At 45.1% G+C, this 21,687-nt stretch overlaps 1 protein-coding gene across 8 annotated transcripts in view; it reads left to right on the forward strand.

Annotated features, from left to right (window-relative positions):
- Window positions 1-21,687, forward strand: part of dab2ip (DAB2 interacting protein) — a 362,460-nt gene that overhangs the window by 292,920 nt on the left and 47,853 nt on the right. For all 8 annotated transcript variants that reach the window (XM_031892055.1, XM_031892058.1, XM_031892057.1 and 5 more), the window contains 2 exons: window positions 2,913-3,011; window positions 4,947-5,501. In XM_031892055.1, coding sequence (XP_031747915.1) covers window positions 2,913-3,011; window positions 4,947-5,501 — 654 coding nt within the window. The remainder of the gene's footprint in view (window positions 1-2,912; window positions 3,012-4,946; window positions 5,502-21,687) is intronic.

Genomic DNA, 21,687 nt, shown 5'->3' on the forward strand with positions numbered 1-21,687 from the left:
CAACTGGCGGGGCATTCTACAACATTGGCCCCCTTCATGGTGAAGAACCATTTTGCATCTGAAGAGATGGCCAGTGTCGGACTGGGGTGCCAAGGGCCCACCAGAAAACCTTAGACCTTCTTTTTACATACTATTATCTATCCTTTCCTCCATTCCTTCTGTTTCTTCTCATATAGAATTGAGTAATGGCCATGGTATAGGCATACAAGGCAAATGGTTGGGTGAGCAGAAGGGCCCAGTGGCACATGGGCCCACTGGGAATTTTCCTGGTATCCTGGTGGGCCAGTGCGACACTGGATCCTACAATCTAAGGTCCCTATCACATTCCCATCAGCCCCTGCCCCAGTGAGCTTACAATCTAAGGTCCCTATCACATTCCCATCAGCCCCTGCCCCAGTGAGCTTACAATCTAAGGTCCCTATCCCATTCCCATCAGCCCCTGCCCCAGTGAGCTTACAATCTAAGGTCCCTATCCCATTCCCATCAGCCCCTGCCCCAGTGAGCTTACAATCTAAGGTCCCTATCCCATTCCCATCAGCCCCTGCCCCAGTGAGCTTACAATCTAAGGTCCCTATCCCATTCCCATCAGCCCCTGCCCCAGTGAGCTTACAATCTAAGGTCCCTAACACATTCCCATCAGCCCCTGCCCCAGTGGAGCTTACAATCTAAGGTCCCTATCACATTCCCATCAGCCCCTGCCCCAGTGAGCTTACAATCTAAGGTCCCTATCACATTCCCATCAGCCCCTGCCCCAGTGGAGCTTACAATCTAAGGTCCCTATCACATTCCCATCAGTCCCTGCCCCAGTGAGCTTACAATCTAAGGTCCCTATCACATTCCCATCAGTCCCTGCCCCAGTGAGCTTACAATCTAAGGTCCCTATCACATTCCCATCAGTCCCTGCCCCAGTGAGCTTACAATCTAAGGTCCCTATCACATTCCCATCAGTCCCTGCCCCAGTGAGCTTACAATCTAAGGTCCCTATCACATTCCCATCAGCCCCTGCCCCAGTGAGCTTACAATCTAAGGTCCCTATCACATTCCCATCAGCCCCTACCTTTACCTACTATTATCTATCCTGTCCTCCATTTCTTCCGTTTCTTCTCATATAGAATTGAGTAATGGCCATGGTACAGGCATACAAGGCAAATGGTTGGGCGGGCAGGTGGGCCCACTGACTCCTGGGCCCACCGGGAGTTTTCCTGGTATCCTGGTGGCCCCATCCGACACTGGAGATAGCCTTTACTTGGACTGCTAGGTGTTATGCTCTATCAGTACGGCAAGTAGCTAATACAGGCTTATAGCTTTGCCTAAAACTGTTGATGTTAAGCTTTAGTTGTCCATATTGGGTTGGGCTGTGATTGATTTTAGGATTTGGGTGAATCCCTCATGAAGGATTTAGTATTTGGGCAAAAATGAAATAAGGGGATTCGCTGCATCTCTAACTTATTCCTTCATGAAAGATTCAGACGAATACCAAAGCCAGACCTTTTAGAAGCTACTTCTTCTGCATCTTCTAAGCTGTTCTGTTTGCCTTCAAGTTGTCTCCTCTAGTGGAAGTATTTACATATACTGTATGATTTATATGGTTTTCGCTCGTCTGTTGTTCGGCAAGGCCGCCAAATGGATGGCTCTTTGCCAAGTTGGCCTGTTCCAACTAGTCCGGATCACATGGGGAGGCGCATAGCTCCATCAGACATGGACTGTACAAAGAACTGATGGTTTGGGGGTCCATGCCCAAAGCCAAAACTGAACCAAAAGTGGTTCAACTTTGAATTAAAGTTAAATACACCCTAGATGTACACGTTCTAAGCAAACCCAGCAACTGAAGGTGCTAGCTGACCTTGTATACCAAAAAAACAGTAGCCTGCCGTGTTGCATTTCTATTGCTTGTTGTTATCTTTCTATTTGGTTGTTCTCCAATGTATCCTACATCATGACTTCCAACCTTCTGCCTGGTTTCTGGGGTTGGTAAAATGACAGAATAACTTGCTAGCTGCCATTACCTAGATCAGCGCTTGTCTTCTATGTGATCGAGCAGCTCAGAACAACCCCACCAGCCTCGTAGCTTCTCCATGCCCCTTTGTCTGCTTGGCACAATAAAATTACAACTGAAGTGTCGATGCCTCTCCCCCCTGCCAATGAAACCTGGCACGCTGCGCATTAGTTGATGGCCGGCCAATCTGCCTGGAACGTGCGTCTGGGAGATTAACATGGCGAGCTTCCAACACCAGCAGCAGCTACCGAGGTTCAAACACCGCCATGCATGGCTTCACTAGATGGATTGGCCATGGAGATTTAGGGATAGTGTCAGGGAAATTAATTCAAACACATGAATGATGCCAAGCTAAACCAGCAGGCACCCCTCCTACAGTCTTAACCGTTCATTGATTTCAGCCATTTGCCCGTACATTAACATCTCGTTGCCATTAGGTAGGCAGGAGGATGGCAGAGCTTCTAAGAACATCAATATTACGTATACATGTTGCTCGGCTTGTGCATAGAGGCTTCTCCCATGACCTTTTGGAGGCCATTGTGTCTTTGAAGTTTAGATTTTCCCAAGCTGAACTCCAATCGCTGATCCTTGAACTAGCAGGGACATGTCACCTTCATGCCAAAAACCTTGGAATTCCTTGCTTGTGGCCTATTCCTGTCAACAGAAAGAGTAATCGTAATTGGTGATAATTGCACCGGCTTTGAGCTCCTAACGTAATGTCTCACTGACGTCAGCGACTGCTAATGGGAATATAAAACACTTTCACACAGGAGCATAGAGTCCTAGGAAAGAGCGGAAGGATACTTGATGGTCCATTCTTGGACAAGCGTTTTGGGGTGCAATTGTACAATGTATTGTTATTGTTTTACTCGTACCCAAGGTTTTGTTTCCAACTGACCTCTTGTCTTGCCCACAGGTTACCGCTTCAACGGGGAGCAAATGTTTTTCCTGCCGTTCTGCAGCAGAGCGAGATAAATGGATGGAGAACCTGCGGCGTGCTGTGCACCCTAATAAGGTACAATATAACAGCAATGACCCCCAACCAGTGGCTCGGGGGCAACATGTTGCTTACCACCCCCTTTGATGTTGCTCCCAAAGTAGGAGCCCATTTTTAAAGTTGAAGGCACATTTTGGACACCGTTTTACTCCAACCAGAGCCTCCTGGAGGCTCTCAGCCCACAAAGGGCTACCAAATAGCCAATTACAGCCCTTACTTGGCATCCCAAAATAACTTTTTTCATGCTTCTGTGGCTCGGCAACACTTTTTACATCTAAGCGTGGCTAACGAGGTTGGGGATCCCTAGTCTAGAGCATCCCCTCTTTCTTATAGTGATATAGAAATTGCTATGTAATTCCATCATGGCCCAGAATGGCATTTCCTGATAAGCTTTCCTTTGGTGTTGGTACTTGCCACTGCCCCTCTGCATTGTACATCCTAGAACCATAGATCCTCCACCTCAGTTGTCTCATCATTTTGACTTTTTGGGTATGGGCTTATGGTGGAAATAAGAAATAATTAGTGGGAATTTTCCCCAGCTGGAACCCACCAAGAAACCCTCTGGTAGAACAGTCCCACCCTAACAAGCTTCAGCCTCTCCTACTAAATATCTTGGAGTTCCAAGAAGAAGTTGCTTGGTGTCATTATACAGGTATAGGACCCGTTATCCAGAATGCTCAGGACCAAGGGTATTCCGGATAAGGGGTCTTTCCGTAATTTGGATCTCCATACCTAAGTCTACTAAAAAATCAATGAAACATTAATTAAACCCAATAGGATTATTTTGCATCCAATAAGGATTATTTATATCTTAGTTGGGATCAAGTACAGGTACTGTTTTATTATTACAGAGAAAAGGGAATCATTTAACCATGAAATAAACCCAATAGGGCTGTTCTGCCCCAATAAGGGGTAATTATATCTTAGTTGGGATCAAGTACAGGTACTGTTTTATTATTACAGAGAAAAGGGAATCATTTAACCATTAAATAAACCCAATAGGGCTGTTCTGCCCCAATAAGGGGTAATTATATCTTAGTTGGGATCAAGTACAGGTACTGTTTTATTATTACAGAGAAAAGGGAATCATTTAACCATGAAATAAACCCAATAGGGCTGTTCTGCCCCAATAAGGGGTAATTATATCTTAGTTGGGATCAAGTACAGGTACTGTTTTATTATTACAGAGAAAAGGGAATCATTTAACCATGAAATAAACCCAATAGGGCTGTTCTGCCCCCAATAAGGGGTAATTATATCTTAGTTGGGATCAAGTACAGGTACTGTTTTATTATTACAGAGAAAAGGGAATCATTTAACCATGAAATAAACCCAATAGGGCTGTTCTGCCCCCAATAAGGGGTAATTATATCTTAGTTGGGATCAAGTACAGGTACTGTTTTATTATTACAGAGAAAAGGGAATCATTTAACCATGAAATAAACCCAATAGGACTGTTCTGCCCCAATAAGGGGTAATTATATCTTAGTTGGGATGAAGTACAGGTACTGTTTTATTATTACAGAGAAAAGGGAATCATTTAACCATGAAATAAACCCAATAGGGCTGTTCTGCCCCCAATAAGGGGTAATTATATCTTAGTTGGGATCAAGTACAGGTACTGTTTTATTATTACAGAGAAAAGGGAATCATTTAACCATGAAATAAACCCAATAGGACTGTTCTGCCCCCAATAAGGGGTAATTATATCTTAGTTGGGATCAAGTACAGGTACTGTTTTATTATTACAGAGAAAAGGGAATCATTTAACCATGAAATAAACCCAATAGGGCTGTTCTGCCCCCAATAAGGGGGAAAAGGAATCCTATACCTGTACTAATAATATAAGCTAGTGTTTTTTGGTGGTAACTTGCATTTACCCCTGTTCATAATTCTTTGGACAATTAACATATAAAAAAGTATACGTCTTTGTCTTTATGTTCTCCCTTGCAGGATAATAGCAGGAGAATAGAGAATATGCTAAAACTCTGGATTATCGAAGCAAAGGACCTTCCAGCCAAAAAGAAATACCTGTGTGAACTCTATCTAGATGACATACTTTATGCACGAACTACCTGCAAACTAAAAACTGACAATGTGTTTTGGGGTGAGCACTTTGAGTTCAACAACCTTCCCACACTGAAAAGCATCACCGTCCACTTGTATAAAGAGACAGACAAGAAGAAAAAGAAAGACAAGAACAATTACGTGGGACTGGTCAGTATCCCTATTGGGGCAGTGACTGGCAGGCTATTTGTGGAGAAATGGTACCCTATTGTGACTCCGAACCCCAGCAAGGGCAAGTCCTGTGGCCCCATGATCCGCATTAAAACGCGCTACCAGAGTATCAGTATCCTTCCCATGGAGATGTACAAAGAGTTTGCGGAGTATATCACCAACAATTACATGGTCCTTTGCTCAACACTGGAAGGGATCCTCAGTGTCAAGAATAAGGAGGAGATGGCATCTGCTCTGGTTCACATACTACAAAGCACTGGAAAAGCCAAGGTAAATCCACTTATGCTCTATACTCTGAAAGCAAGTCTGAATGTTAACCGTTGTTGTCCATGATGTTGAATGTAGAGATGACCTTGATAGTATGCTCTTTAGAAGGCTCTAATGGCCATAGATAGTATGGCCATTGGAGCCTTTATTGATAGTACAGCTAGAGTTGATCTTGATCGTATAGTCATTGAAGCCATCATTGGTGGTATAGCTAGAGTTGATTTTGATCGTATGGTCATTGGAGCCATCATTGGTGGTACAGCTAGAGTTGATCTTGATCATATGGTCATTGAAGCCATCATTGGTGGTACAGCTAGAGTTTATTTTGATCATATGGTCATTGAAGCCATCATTGGTGGTACAGCTAGAGTTGATCTTGATCATATGGTCATTGAAGCCATCATTGGTGGTACAGCTAGAGTTTATTTTGATCATATGGTCATTAAAGCCATCATTGGTGGTACAGCTAGAGTTGATCTTGATTGTATGGTCATTAAAGTCATCATTGGTGGTACAGCAAGAGTTGATCTTGATTGTATGGTCATTGAAGCCATCATTGTTTGTACAACTAGAATTGATCTTGATTGTATGGCCATTAAAGCCATCATTGGTAATACAGCTAGAGTTGATCTCGATCATATGGCCATTGAAGCTATCATTGGTAGTACAGCTGGAATTGATCTTGATCGTATGGACATTAAAGCCATCATTGGTAGTAAAGCTAGAGTTGATCTCGATCGTATGGCCACTGGAGTCATCACTGGTCGTACAGCTAGAGTTGATCTTGATCATATGGCCATAAGAGACATTACTGGTTGTATAGCTAGAATTGACCTTGATAGTATGGCCGTTAGAACCCTCACTGGTAGTACTGCTAGAGTTGATCTTTATCGTATGGCTACTGGAGTCATCATTGGTAGCACAGCTAGAGCTGACCATGGACGTTTGGGCTTTAGAGTCAACCTTGATAGTATAGCCTTAGCAATGGCTTTAAAACTAGATATTAGTAATTAGTATTGATGTCTCTCTTGTTCAATCAGTTGTAGTACAGTTACAGTACACATGTAGACCTCCAGGAGATCTAGTTGCTTAAATGTTCATGAGATGTACATATATATGGTTCTGCTACTATGGTTAAACACTGTACAAGACAATATTTTTGGACTTATTCCTAAGTCCGTATGAAAAACAGTTCCGTCCAATGGTCCCACCATTCCCAAACGTTCTGCCCTCTGGTTATACCACGTAGACTGGTAAGTGGTTTAAGGTCCAGTAGCTCCTTTCCTTATAACTGGTCCCTCTGGAATATGCCTGAGGCTCCAGCCAATCAGTAGGGGTGGGGGCGGTGACTGTGTTGGGCCAAGCTGGTGCTAATGATGGAACATAAATACGAGCTGTGTGCAAACAGCCCTGCTTAATTACATGCTTCCCCAACTCCTACCAGTTTCTCCCACACCCCTGTTTTGACAAAGATTCTTGGCTCGGCCTGTGCCGTAATCACTCGCGGATCCCATCGCTCACGTGTGCCGGGAGCTGCCAGGCCTCCATCGTTGCTCATTTCCTTTGCTCGGCTGCCAAGTTTTATTCCGCTAGAAAAACTAGCATATTTTAGCCATCTAATTAATTCCTGGGAAAAGGGCCCCGCGGGCTGCTAGTGCCGGGGTCTCCAACCTATGGGCCGTAGGGCAGTTAATGAGCTTCAGCCACTGCTATCCCTGCTGTGCTGTGTAAGGGCACCGGCGCATCCGCGGAATACAAGCCATTATGTACAGCGCCGTGACAGGGTCAGATAAAGCTTAATCTGCCGTGGAATGTTGGTAGGATATTATATCCAGCTATGAGCAAACTGAGGGGGCTGTTCCTGCTGAATTGTGCTTAGTACAAGGGAATCCCTATGTGCCATAGTTTTATGGTATCTCTCTGTACAGGCTATGAGCAAACTTAGGGGGCTGTTCCTGCTGAATTGTGCTTAGTACAGGGGAATCCCTATGTGCCATAGTTTTATGGTATCTCTCTGTACAGGCTATGAGCAAACTTAGGGGGCTGTTCCTGCTGAATTGTGCTTAGTACAGGGGAATCCCTATGTGCCATAGTTTTATGGTATCTCTCTGTACAGGCTATGAGCAAACTTAGGGGGCTGTTCCTGCTGAATTGTGCTTAGTACAGGGGAATCCCTATGTGCCATAGTTTTATGGTATCTCTCTGTACAGGCTATGAGCAAACTTAGGGGGCTGTTCCTGCTGAATTGTGCTTAGTACAGGGGAATCCCTACTCTGCCATAGTTTTATGTTATCTCTCTGTACAGGCTATGAGCAAACTTAGGGGGCTGTTCCTGCTGAATTGTGCTTAGTACAGGGGAATCCCTATGTGCCATAGTTTTATGGTATCTCTCTGTACAGGCTATGAGCAAACTTAGGGGGCTGTTCCTGCTGAATTGTGCTTAGTACAGGGGAATCCCTATGTGCCATAGTTTTATGGTATCTCTCTGTACAGGCTATGGGCAAACTTAGGGGGCTGTTCCTGCTGAATTGTGCTTAGTACAGGGGAATCCGTATGTGCCATAGTTTTATGGTATCTCTCTGTACAGGCTATGAGCAAACTTAGGGGGCTGTTCCTGCTGAATTGTGCTTAGTACAGGGGAATCCCTATGTGCCATAGTTTTATGGTATCTCTCTGTACAGGCTATGAGCAAACTTAGGGGGCTGTTCCTGCTGAATTGTGCTTAGTACAGGGGAATCCGTATGTGCCATAGTTTTATGGTATCTGTTTTGACATGGTGGTTCTTGCCTCGTCCTGGATCCCACTCTTTCTGACATTTTATAACTTGGAAGATGACAGCAAATCATCTCGCTTAAGTTCAAGATGAAATGTCACGGCGGGGCTGAAGTTCCATGCAATTAGACTTTAAAGCACTTTTTCATCTTTGCAGAGTCGCATTTCCGAGGCACGGAAGGTCCGCAGCCTATCTCTCCGTCGTTCAGCCAAACCAATTTGGATTTAAAGGGGAAGTGTATGCAGGGAGTTGCGTTTCCATTTTGTTCTATGGTGGGTGGAATAGTAAAATGATTGGTTGGTTTAAAAAGGCCAGAACGGCAGCCATGTTGGTTTGGAGGCGGCCCTGGGCAACGTTGCGCATTGTCATCTTTTTCAGTCTTCAAGTAGATCAGAGCCCTGACGGATAGTTGCTAATTAAATGCTTTGATAAACCCTCATTTCTCCTTCTTCCCATATATAATTCAGAGCATTAATTAAACTCGGATTGAGCTAAGTGTCCGGCTGATTATCCCGTATCATGAATGGCGCGTTCTCGGCTAATTGTGCAGTTTGATTTGCCGCTCAGTGATGATTCATAGCAAATATAATATAATCCTGTATCTGTCCGGGGGATTGGCTGGTGGAGGCATCATCCAGTCAGCATTAATACATATGGGAGGGAGGTGCCATAGTGTTTCCCTTAGACAGTACAGTATGGGGGTACAGCTTATTGTGTGCCCAGAACATTCCTTCTCTGTATATTTGTATTTATACATATGGGAGGGAGGTGCCATATTGTTTCCCTTAGACAGTACAGTATGGGGGTACAGCTTATTGTGTGCCCAGAACATTCCTTCTCTGTATATTTGTATTTATACATATGGGTAGGGGGTGCCATAGTGTTTCCCTTAGACAGTACAGTATGGGGGTACAGCTTATTGTGTGCCCAGAACATTCCTTCTCTGTATATTTGTATTTATACATATGGGAGGGAGGTGCCATAGTGTTTCCCTTAGACAGTACAGTATGGGGGTACAGCTTATTGTGTGCCCAGAACATTCCTTCTTTGTATATTTGTATTTATACATATGGGAGGGAGGTGCCATAGTGTTTCCCTTAGACAGTACAGTATGGGGGTACAGCTTATTGTGTGCCCAGAACATTCCTTCTCTGTATATTTGTATTTATACATATGGGAGGGAGGTGCCATATTGTTTCCCTTAGACAGTACAGTATGGGGGTACAGCTTATTGTGTGCCCAGAACATTCCTTCTCTGTATATTTGTATTTATACATATGGGTAGGGGGTGCCATAGTGTTTCCCTTAGACAGTACAGTATGGGGGTACAGCTTATTGTGTGCCCAGAACATTCCTTCTCTGTATATTTGTATTTATACATATGGGAGGGAGGTGCCATAGTGTTTCCCTTAGACAGTACAGTATGGGGGTACAGCTTATTGTGTGCCCAGAACATTCCTTCTTTGTATATTTGTATTTATACATATGGGAGGGAGGTGCCATAGTGTTTCCCTTAGACAGTACAGTATGGGGGTACAACTTATTGTGTGCCCAGAACATTCCTTCTCTGTATATTTGTATTTATACATATGGGAGGGAGGTGCCATAGTGTTTCCCTTAGACAGTACAGTATGGGGGTACAGCTTATTGTGTGCCCAGAACATTCCTTCTTTGTATATTTGTATTTATACATATGGGAGGGTGGTGCCATAGTGTTTCCCTTAGACAGTACAGTATGGGGGTACAACTTATTGTGTGCCCAGAACATTCCTTCTCTGTATATTTGTATTTATACATATGGGTAGGAGGTGCCATAGTGTTTCCCTTAGACAGTACAGTATGGGGGTACAGCTTATTGTGTGCCCAGAACATTCCTTCTCTGTATATTTGTATTTATACATATGGGAGGGAGGTGCCATAGTGTTTCCCTTAGACAGTACAGTATGAGGGTACAGCTTATTGTGTGCCCAGAACATTCCTTCTCTGTATATTTGTATTTATACATATGGGAGGGAGGTGCCATAGTGTTTCCCTTAGACAGTACAGTATGAGGGTACAGCTTATTGTGTGCCCAGAACATTCCTTCTTTGTATATTTGTATTTATACATATGGGAGGGAGGTGCCATAGTGTTTCCCTTAGACAGTACAGTATGGGGGTACAGCTTATTGTGTGCCCAGAACATTCCTTCTTTGTATATTTGTATTTATACATATGGGAGGGAGGTGCCATAGTGTTTCCCTTAGACAGTACAGTATGGGGGTACAGCTTATTGCGTGCCCAGAACATTCCTTCTCTGTATATTTGTATTTATACATATGGGTAGGAGGTGCCATAGTGTTTCCCTTAGACAGTACAGTATGGGGGTACAGCTTATTGTGTGCCCAGAACATTCCTTCTCTGTATATTTGTATTTATACATATGGGAGGGAGGTGCCATAGTGTTTCCCTTAGACAGTACAGTATGGGGGTACAGCTTATTGTGTGCCCAGAACATTCCTTCTCTGTATATTTGTATTTATACATATGGGAGGGAGGTGCCATAGTGTTTCCCTTAGACAGTACAGTATGGGGGTACAGCTTATTGTGTGCCCAGAACATTCCTTCTCTGTATATTTGTATTTATACATATGGGAGGGAGGTGCCATAGTGTTTCCCTTAGACAGTACAGTATGAGGGTACAGCTTATTGTGTGCCCAGAACATTCCTTCTCTGGATATTTGTATTGTTTTTTTTTTTTGTTTGAAAGCCCCGAATGTTACACCCCTGCTTGTGGCCCTGTACTGTAGACATAGACTGACCCCTCTGTGCTGAGTGTCGGCGGGGGCCATGCTGGATTGCTCAGTGACATTCCCTGCCAGCTAGTTTCGCATGTTGCCACGGTGTATGAGCCCCAGATTGGCACTGAGTTGATGTGGGACTCCTGTCCGGCTGCCCCAGTAGAATCAGGCTGAATAAATAAATGCTCTGTAGAACAGACAGAGATATGGAGTCTATAGAAGTACTGTGTTGCAGTCTGCCCAGAACTATTTACTCTCTCTCTACCCATTATATGCCCGTTCTATATCCCTGTTGTAGTAGAGAAGGTGAAGGGACTCCTGGATCTCAGAAGGTTCAACGTGACATAGAGGATTGAGACATTGGAAGACATTGGTTGCCCCAAAACTGGTAATAAGTCCATGGCATGACTTTGTTGCCTTGGCTACCAGGCAACTCCGCCTTGTTTCATTTGTGGCCCTAGCCCTGAACTAACAGTCCCTATCTAATAAGGCAATCTAGGCCTCAGCACCTTGGCCACACCTCCACAACTGAGTTTGCTCCTCAAAAGTGATCTGATCCAGTATTGGCCCGGGTCTTAAAGGTTCCCTGAGACCCTACCCTTTGTATTAGTGCAGCTCATACTCCCTTGGGACTATCTGACTATTTCTGGGTCTTCTTCATAGGTCTCTTGAGCTCTTTTGGTCTTCAAGGCAACATCAGACATAGGGCCACCATATAAACCCTACCTGTTTCCCAAGGGAAACATCCTTAAGCGTGGCCATAGATGGGCTGATCAACATGGCCTACTTGTCCCCTCTAGCCAGTGTATATGGTTTCCCAACTGATACCTAGCTGCTTACAATATCCCATCAGATGAGGACCATGTCACCTAAGTCCCATAGTGATGGGTCTCTCATCGCCCCAGTTATTCACCCATCGCCCCAGTTATCTCAGGTCAGATAATTGGACCAAAGCTCTGCTCATTGTTGGCCAATTCAGGTGAAGATCCACTCATCTGGGGCCCTCAGCAGCTTTATATGGAATGTAATCCAATCAGTCTCCTCCGTTCTTCCCACCCAGCAACAGAATGGGCAGAGGTGCTGATACTCACATTGAATAGTAACAAATTACAAGCTTTCTGGAACTTGTATTCTACCTCTTCATTCAGGGTAATTGTCCACCACTCCGGGCTTAATTAGATACTCTGGGGTGTATTTCGTGGCACAAGTTAGTTTTTATAGACGCTGGAAATAAAAGGCGTTGCCAGTAGCAACCACTGAGCCTGTAGAAGGAACGTCAGCTATTCGGTGCAATTAACTCCTGCACATTCCCACCATGCACTGTGCTGGAATGCCAGATAAAGGCATCTTTGGCAGGTCATAAATCCGTCGCTCTTGGCTTGGGCTACACAGGCCAGAAACTGTTTTATGGGTCATTTTATCCAGTTGTGTACATTCCATCCTCTTGTCCTTAGTCTTAGTCCTCTCCAACCTCATTCCCTTGGTATTTTTGTAGTGAATAAAGTACCCGCAATTGTAAAATATAGGGATAGTCATGGGTGATCCATTTGACGTGAATAACAGACATTATGTGTGACCTGGTCTGCTAGAGGATCTTATGGTGGGTCCTGGCCTGCTGGAGGATCTAATGGTGGGTCCTGGCCTGCTAGAGGATCTTATGGTCGGTCCTGGCCTGCTAGAGGATCTTATGGTGGGTCCTGGCCTGCTAGAGGATCCTATGGTGGGTCCTGGCCTGCTAGAGGATCTTATGGTGGGTCCTGGACTGCTAGAGGATCTTATGGTGGGTCCTGGCCTGCTAGAGGATCCTATGGTGGGTCCTGGCCTGCTAGAGGATCTTATGGTGGGTCCTGGACTGCTAGAGGATCTTATGGTGGGTCCTGGCCTGCTAGAGGATCCTATGGTGGGTCCTGGCCTGCTGGAGGATCTTATGGTGGGTCCTGGCCTGCTGGAGGATCTTATGGTGGGTCCTGGCCTGCTGGAGGATCTTATGGTGGGTCCTGGCCTGCTAGAGGATCTTATGGTGGGTCATGGCCTGCTAGAGGATCTTATGGGTGGGTCCTGGCCTGCTAGAGAATCTTGTGGTGGGTCCTGGCCTGCTGGAGGATCTTATGGTGGGTCATGGCCTGCTGGAGGATCTTATGGTGGGTCCTGGCCTGCTAGAGGATCTTATGGTGGGTTCTGGCCTGCTGGAGGATCTTATGGTTGGTCCTGGCCTGCTAGAGGATCTTATGGTGGGTTCTGGCCTGCTGGAGGATCTTATGGTGGGACCTGGGGGGTTTTTAATCAGGATTTTTCTTGAGTTTCAATGGCCTTCCCAGTAAGATACGTACTGCCCAAGGCCCAGGTCGTTATTGGCTTCATCTCCAACATGTATCTCTCATTGCCATGATGTTGTTGTACAGGTATGGGACCCATTATACAGAATGCTCGGGACCTGAGGTTTTCCGGACAAAGGGCATTTGGATCTCCTACCTAAAGTCTGCTAAAAACATTATTTAAACAGTTATTAAACCCAATAGGGCTGTTCTGCCCCCAATAAGGGGTAATTATATCTTAGTTGGGATCAAGTACAGGTACTGTTTTATTATTACAGAGAAAAGGGAATCATTTAACCATGAAATAAACCCAATAGGGCTGTTCTGCCCCAATAAGGGGTAATTATATCTTAGTTGGGATCAAGTACAGGCACTGTTTTATTATTACAGAGAAAAGGGAATCATTTAACCATTAAATAAACCCAATAGGGCTGTTCTGCCCCAATAAGGGGTAATTATATCTTAGTTGGGATCAAGTACAGGCACTGTTTTATTATTACAGAGAAAAGGGAATCATTTAACCATTAAATAAACCCAATAGGACTGTTCTGCCCCAATAAGGGGTAATTATATCTTAGTTGGGATCAAGTACAGGTACTGTTTTATTATTACAGAGAAAAGGGAATCATTTAACCATTAAATAAACCCAATAGGGCTGTTCTGCCCCCAATAAGGGGTAATTATATCTTAGTTGGGATCAAGTACAGGTACTGTTTTATTATTACAGAGAAAAGAGAATCATTTAACCATGAAATAAACCCAATAGGGCTGTTCTGCCCCAATAAGGGGTAATTATATCTTAGTTGGGATCAAGTACAGGTACTGTTTTATTATTTCAGAGAAAAGGGAATCATTTAACCATGAAATAAACCCAATAGGGCTGTTCTGCCCCCAATAAGGGGTAATTATATCTTAGTTGGGATCAAGTACAGGTACTGTTTTATTATTACAGAGAAAAGGGAATCATTTAACCATGAAATAAACCCAATAGGGCTGTTCTGCCCCCAATAAGGGGTAATTATATCTTAGTTGGGATCAAGTACAGGTACTGTTTTATCATTACATTAAAATGTGAATTATTTGATTAAAATGGAGTCTATGGGAGACGGCCTTTCCTTAATTTGAAACTTTCTGGATAAGCGGTCCGATACCTGTATATCTGAAACATTATTATGAAAAAAAAAAGCTCAAAGAGAAACCATATGGTGATCCCTGTATGTATAGGAACGACACCACGTGGATGTGCCGCGGGCGAGTGGGGACGGAGCAGAGTCGGCAGCGGGAGTAGGACGGGGTGACCTTACCGAAGGGCTGTAACTCATTCAGGCCTGTCACAAACTCACTTTCTACTCTGAGGATTTGAGCGATAAAAGTTAATGTGATTACTATCTGCTGTAATAAGTCTCGCGCCTTCTGCCCGGCGCGCCTGAGATGGTGCCGATAAACCGACAGGTGATGGGGAATCGATCATTTGGGTTCGAGAGAAAAGACAACACATTTCCCTTATAATCTGGTGCTGTCAGTGTCCTGCACTCTCCCCTGCTATAGACAAGCAAAACATGTCCTGTACTCTTATAAATCTGTCATTTCATTCCCTGACTCCTTATTCAGTCCTGTATATTTGTATTTATACATATGGGTAGGGGGTGCCATAGTGTTTCCCTTAGACAGTACAGTATGGGGGTACAGCTTATTGTGTGCCCAGAACATTCCTTCTCTGTATATTTGTATTTATACATATGGGAGGGGGTGCCATAGTGTTTCCCTTAGACAGTACAGTATGGGGGTACAGCTTATTGTGTGCCCAGAACATTCCTTCTCTGTATATTTGTATTTATACATATGGGTAGGGGGTGCCATAGTGTTTCCCTTAGACAGTACAGTATGGGGGTACAGCTTATTGTGTGCCCAGAACATTCCTTCTCTGTATATTTGTATTTATACATATGGGTAGGGGGTGCCATAGTGTTTCCCTTAGACAGTACAGTATGGGGGTACAGCTTATTGTGTGCCCGGAGCATTCCTTCTCTGTATATTTGTATTTATACATATGGGAGGGAGGTGCCATAGTGTTTCCCTTAGACAGTACAGTATGGGGGTACAGCTTATTGTGTGCCCAGAACATTCCTTCTCTGTATATTTGTATTTATACATATGGGTAGGAGGTGCCATAGTGTTTCCCTTAGACAGTACAGTATGGGGGTACAGCTTATTGTGTGCCCAGAACATTCCTTCTCTGTATATTTGTATTTATACATATGGGTAGGAGGTGCCATAGTGTTTCCCTTAGACAGTACAGTATGGGGGTACAGCTTATTGTGTGCCCAGAACATTCCTTCTCTGTATATTTGTATTTATACATATGGGAGGGAGGTGCCATAGTGTTTCCCTTAGACAGTACAGTATGGGGGTACAGCTTATTGTGTGCCAAGAACATTCCTTCTCTGTATATTTGTATTTATACATATGGGAGGGAGGTGCCATAGTGTTTCCCTTAGACAGTACAGTATGGGGTACAGCTTATTGTGTGCCCAGAACATTCCTTCTCTGTATATTTGTATTTATACATATGGGAGGGAGGTGCCATAGTGTTTCCCTTAGACAGTACAGTATGGGGGTACAGCTTATTGTGTGCCCAGAACATTCCTTCCTCTGTATATTTGTATTTATACATATGGGAGGGAGATGCCATAGTGTTTCCCTTAGACAGTACAGTATGGGGGTACAGCTTATTGTGTGCCCAGAACATTCCTTCTCTGTATATTTGTATTTATACATATGGGTAGGAGGTGCCATAGTGTTTCCCTTAGACAGTACAGTATGGGGGTACAGCTTATTGTGTGCCCAGAACATTCCTTCTCTGTATATTTGTATTTATACATATGGGAAGGAGGTGCCATAGTGTTTCCCTTAGACAGTACAGTATGGGGGTACAGCTTATTGTGTGCCCAGAACATTCCTTCTCTGTATATTTGTATTTATACATATGGGTAGGGGGTGCCATAGTGTTTCCCTTAGACAGTACAGTATGGGGGTACAGCACATTATATTAGACACTAAACCAAGTGCTAAAAGCTCTGCCCATTATTTCTCCCCCTATGGATGAGTCTCTATTTAAAGCAGCTGACATGTAGGACAGTTCTGGAAGTTCTCTGCGGAGCAGAATTACCATTGGCATTCGGATCTCGGTTCTAATGCTCAGGTGCAGGCTGACAGGAGCCGAGCAATAATTTGCTTTCTCTGAGAGCGCTCAGCCCGCCGTGCCGCTGAATGCAGGATTTGATTATCTCTTAATACCTCCCCAGCTCCCCAGGGCCGGTGTGGGGGCTCTAAGCCGAGCGTTTCTCGGAGCCACAAGATTTGCCGTGGGCTCCATGTGTCAAGAATTATTGATTCAGCGCGAAAGCGAGCGATCTGTTCCCGCTTGGTCCTGATCAGTCTCCGGTGGGATAATCTGTTTTCCTTCATTATCTTTTTATTTAATTTGTCTTTGCTAAAGAGTTCTATCATATCCTAAGCCTCGCTGACAGGGCAAAATGCACTTTTATTAAGTCAACAGCGTCAGCACTTCCAGCTGAAGGAGGAACCGGCGAGGAACCAGCGAGGAACCGGCGAGGAACCAGGCAGTGGATTTCAGCTCAGGGTTTGGTGGCTTCAGTGTCCTATGTCTGTAGGCACTGTCCAACTGGGTCCATATAGTGAGCCAATCAGACTGAATGTTTGGTTGGAGGCCTGGATAACTGGTCTATGGGTCTCCAGTAGAACGGCATTAGACTTTTGGATTACAGTCTGTTGGTGAATTGCCAGAACGGGCCTTTCCCTGTTCCATCAGTACTGAGATTGTACTGTAGATAAGGTTCCTCTATGTTTATGTTGGACCACAGTGACTACATTGCCAGTATGGGCCTACCAAGGAAGGAGAAAGCTACGTTGGGCTTCTAGAAGGTCCTAATTATTTCATCATTGATGTCCAAGAAAGCCTGAAGCCATCTCTTTGATGTCAAGCTGTATTCATAAGCAATAAACACCAGCCGAGACAGAGTGGACCTCTAAGGAAGCATCAGAGAATCTTGCATTAAGGGTCCACTCTCCCAACAATATTCAGTATATGCAATAGGTGCCATACAGGCTTGTGGTGGAAATAGGAAAGGACTGATGGTGGTTGTCCTTGGCTGGGACTCTCCAGAAGATTCTCTTTTGCTCTGGAAGACCTATCTGACCCTCAACATCAACATGGGAGATATTTGGTGACACCCTGATGATCATCTGGTGATCTGGTAAACCACCTGCAGTGCCAGCCTTTGGTTTGCCCTGCAGGAATATTATTATTTAGACCAGTGGTCTCCAACCTTTTTTGCACCATGGATCCAGGTTTAAGCAAGACAATTTTTCCGAGGACCAGGGGTGGTGGGTATAGACCTGAGCTTGTTTCCCCGCAACTAGATGTGCCCAGCCCCCTTGCTCTTCTTACTCCCACCTAAAGGTCCCCATACACAGACCGATTGTAGCTACCGATATGGGTCGCTTGGACCGATTCGGCAGCTTATCGGTCCGTGTAGAGGCAGAAACGATGGCCATACCCGACCAATATCTGGCCTGAAACTGGGCAGATATCGATTGGGCAGGTTAAAAGATTCAGTCGGATCGGGGACCGCATCAACAAGCCGATTGCCCCATTGCCGCCATTATAATTTGATCAACGATCGGATTAGCTGGCATGTTCCACCCATAGGTGGGGATAACGGGTGAAGATCCGCTTGCTTGGCAACCTCGCCAAGTGAGCGAATCTTCATGTGTATGGGGACCTTAAGTGGTGACATCCCCTGACGCTAAATATGGAGCTTTAAGTACTTTGGCCCCTTTTGGGATCAGTAGAAAGCTTCCTGGGCTTCACATAGCAGTTGTCATGGAGTTCACAGGGGGGATCACAGGTAATTGGGACCAGAGGTGGCACAGTTTACAATAGCCCACAGCCCGATGGTTAGGGACCCCTGATTTAGACCAACCCTTGCACTGCTCTGCTCCTTTTTCGTCTACTTCTTCTCCCCCCATCCAACTGCAACCCCTTCCCGATTGCCGCCATCTTGGTACTCATAGTTACCAGGTCAATTTCTGCCCCCCCTCCCGGCACCATGAGCCGGGCCCCTTGAATATAAGCAGGGGAGGACACCTTAGCATTGATATTACTGACAACTACAGACAACCAAAGTGTTGATGCCATTGACTCGGCATGGAGGAGATATTGCGGGCTGCGGCAAACTTCTCATATTACAGTTGATTGGAAGGATTTGTTTTTATTGATCCCCCCCAACAATAATGTGCGTTTGAAGGAAGCTGATAAATGAAATCCTGTGGGACGTTCCCGGCTTCTCGCCAATTACGGCGTATATATTGTCTATATTGTACCATACCTTCCTGCGCAGAACTACTTGGCCTTTAGGGAAAGCCTCCGCTTGATGCGCGGCAAAATGGGCTTTGAGAAGTAATATTTGCCGGCGCAGAGACATCGCTAACACTTGGAAAAGCTCATTAAAATAATATTCTCCCCAAACAGTCGCTGGAGGTTTCTCTCTCCTACAGTCGGATGCATAAAAATACAATAAGTGCAGTTCCCCCCCCCCTCGTAGCCGGAAGCTCTCATCCAACGCTCTGTTTACTCTCTGGAACTCGCTGCTTTATTGCCTTTTGTAATAGAATGCTGGTTTTAAAGGGGAACTTGGTCTAAACACCGTAGTGATGGGTTTTGTTCACAACGGGATTCTCAGACACATTGTCTTGGTTAATTCCATTGGCAACAATGTTGGACTGGACTTTCTAGGGCCCACCAGAGAACCTAAAGGCAAGGGCCCACTCTCCCAATAATTTTATGTAATTGGTGTCAGTAGTCCTAGGCTGATGGGAATTATCCGTGGCTGGAGCCCATTTGGGCCAGGGCCAGCTGGGAGATTCTCTAGTGCTCCGCCCCAGGTCATATCAGAAAGTTGCAGGTCTGGTGAAGACCTCCTAAACAAGCTAATGTGGTCCTTGCCCTCCGGGACTTTATAACCTGCCGCTGGGGGGAGCTGAAGGATGTTGGGGAGGGAGCTGGGGGGGGGGGAGCTGGAGAATGTTGGGGAGGATGTTGGGGGTGGAGCTGGAGGATGTTGGGGAGGGAGCTGGAGGATTCTGGGGGGAGCTGGAGGATGTTGGGGAGGGAGCTGGGGGTGGAGCTGGAGGATGTTGAGGGGAGCTGGAGGATGCTGGAGGAGGAGCTGGAGGATGCTAGGGGGGGCTGGAGGATGTTGGGGAGGGGGCTGGAGGATGTTGGGGAGGATGCTGGGGGTAGCTGGAGGATGTTGGGGAGGACGCTGGGGGGAGCTGGAGGATGTTGGGGAGGATATTGAGGAGGATGCTAGAGGGGAGCTGGAGGATGTTGGGGTGGATGCTGGGGGGAGCTGGAGGATATTAGGGAGGACACTGGGGGGAGCTGGAGGATATTGGGGAGGACACTGGGGGGAGCTGGAGGATATTGGGGAGGACACTGGGGGGAGCTGGAGGATATTGGGGAGGACACTGGGGGGAGCTGGAGGATGTTGGGGAGGATGTTGGAGGATGTTGGGGAGGATGCTGGGGGGGAGCTGGAGGATGTTGGGGAGGACGCTGGGGGGAGCTGGAGGATGTTGGGGAGGATGCTAGGGGGGAGGTGAAGGATGCTGCAGTGGGGAGTGGGCCATAGTATGGGGACACTGGGGGAGGACCAGTAATGTTTTAGGGGGCCCTGGGCTGGCACCAATGCAAAATGTAACCCCTGGCTACCAATGTTTTAGGGGGCCCTGGCTACCAATGTCTGTGTGTCCTTTGTACTGATGGGAGGGGTCACTGGGGGCAGGGTGTAGGGGGGGCAGGAAATTTTGTTGTGAGGGGCCCCATGATTTCTGATGGCGGCCCTGGAGACCCCTGATTGACTCAGGAAAAAGTTACCAGTTGGCCATGATTTGGGGCTTCAAAGAGTCTGCCCGAACCTGATCAAACATAAGTCGGTCCCACCAATGGCAAGTAGCCAATATACGGTATAAGCCATCCTTATAGTGATACCTGCCCCCTGCCTGCCTCTCTAAGGTGCTTTCTCTGCGGTTAATCCCAGCGCTGGGTATTTACATATTCATGGTATTTGAAGAGAAGCAGATTTCTGCTCCATTTTTTTTTCCCATAAAACCCACTTTGTAACGAGCAGCGGTGGGTAGCCATTAGTGAGCGACAGCGACATATTCAACCCAGATACATACATTAGTGGGAATCTATAAGAATAAAAACTTATTATTATTCATCAAGGGATTATTTTTTGCACGAGCGGGAGGAAGGCAATGACTTCCATTGTATTGTGCTGCTTATTGGGACTGAGCACATTCTGTTATTATCGGCTAAAAGAATACAAATAATCACGCGTGGAATTTAAAGGAGAACTCTGCCCAATAACAAACTTGCATATAATCAAAGGACATGTGATTCCAAGCAACTTTCCAATAGACATTCATTAAAAATTCTGATTGGTATTAAAGTTATGGGCAACGGCAATTGCTACTGAAAGCGGCCATTTCTGTTCTCCTGATACAATGGTCAGCTGATTTCTGTTACATTGTATCAAGAAACAGAAATGGCTGCTGTCATTAGCATTTACATTTCCCTTTAACTTTAAAACCACTGAAAATGTTTAACTAATGTCAATTGGAAAGTTGCTTAGAACGGCCTTTCCTTTTATTATACAAAAAATAATATTTCGGGTCAGAGTTCCCCTTTAATTTCATTTTTTTTTTTTTTACATTTATTGGCAATTTTTATGACAATGTTATCTATTAATGAAAATATGTTGGCGCTAATGATCTCCTTAGGCAAAGAACTAACGAGCCGCCTGCCCTTATCCTGTCATTGGCTGCAAGATAACATTGGTATTGTGCCGACCTCAATACAATCCGAGTCTTGAGTAATATTGTATCGTAAATCAAACGCGCGTGGCAAGAGTAATAATAATAACAGCGCCGGCTGAATCCGATATTTTGCATTGTACCTGTACTTGATCCCAACTAAGATATAATTACCCCTTATTGGGGCAGAACAGCCCTATTGGGTTTATTTCATGGTTAAATGATTCCCTTTTCTCTGTAATAATAAAACAGTACCTGTACTTGATCCCAACTAAGATATAATTACCCCTTATTGGGGCAGAACAGCCCTATTGGGTTTATTTCATGGTTAAATGATTCCCTTTTCTCTGTAATAATAAAACAGTACCTATACTTGATCCCAACTAAGATATAATTACCCCTTATTGGGGGCAGAACAGCC

Source organism: Xenopus tropicalis, chromosome 8 (genome assembly GCF_000004195.4).
Source record: "Xenopus tropicalis strain Nigerian chromosome 8, UCB_Xtro_10.0, whole genome shotgun sequence".
Classification (NCBI taxonomy): Eukaryota; Metazoa; Chordata; class Amphibia; order Anura; family Pipidae; genus Xenopus; species Xenopus tropicalis.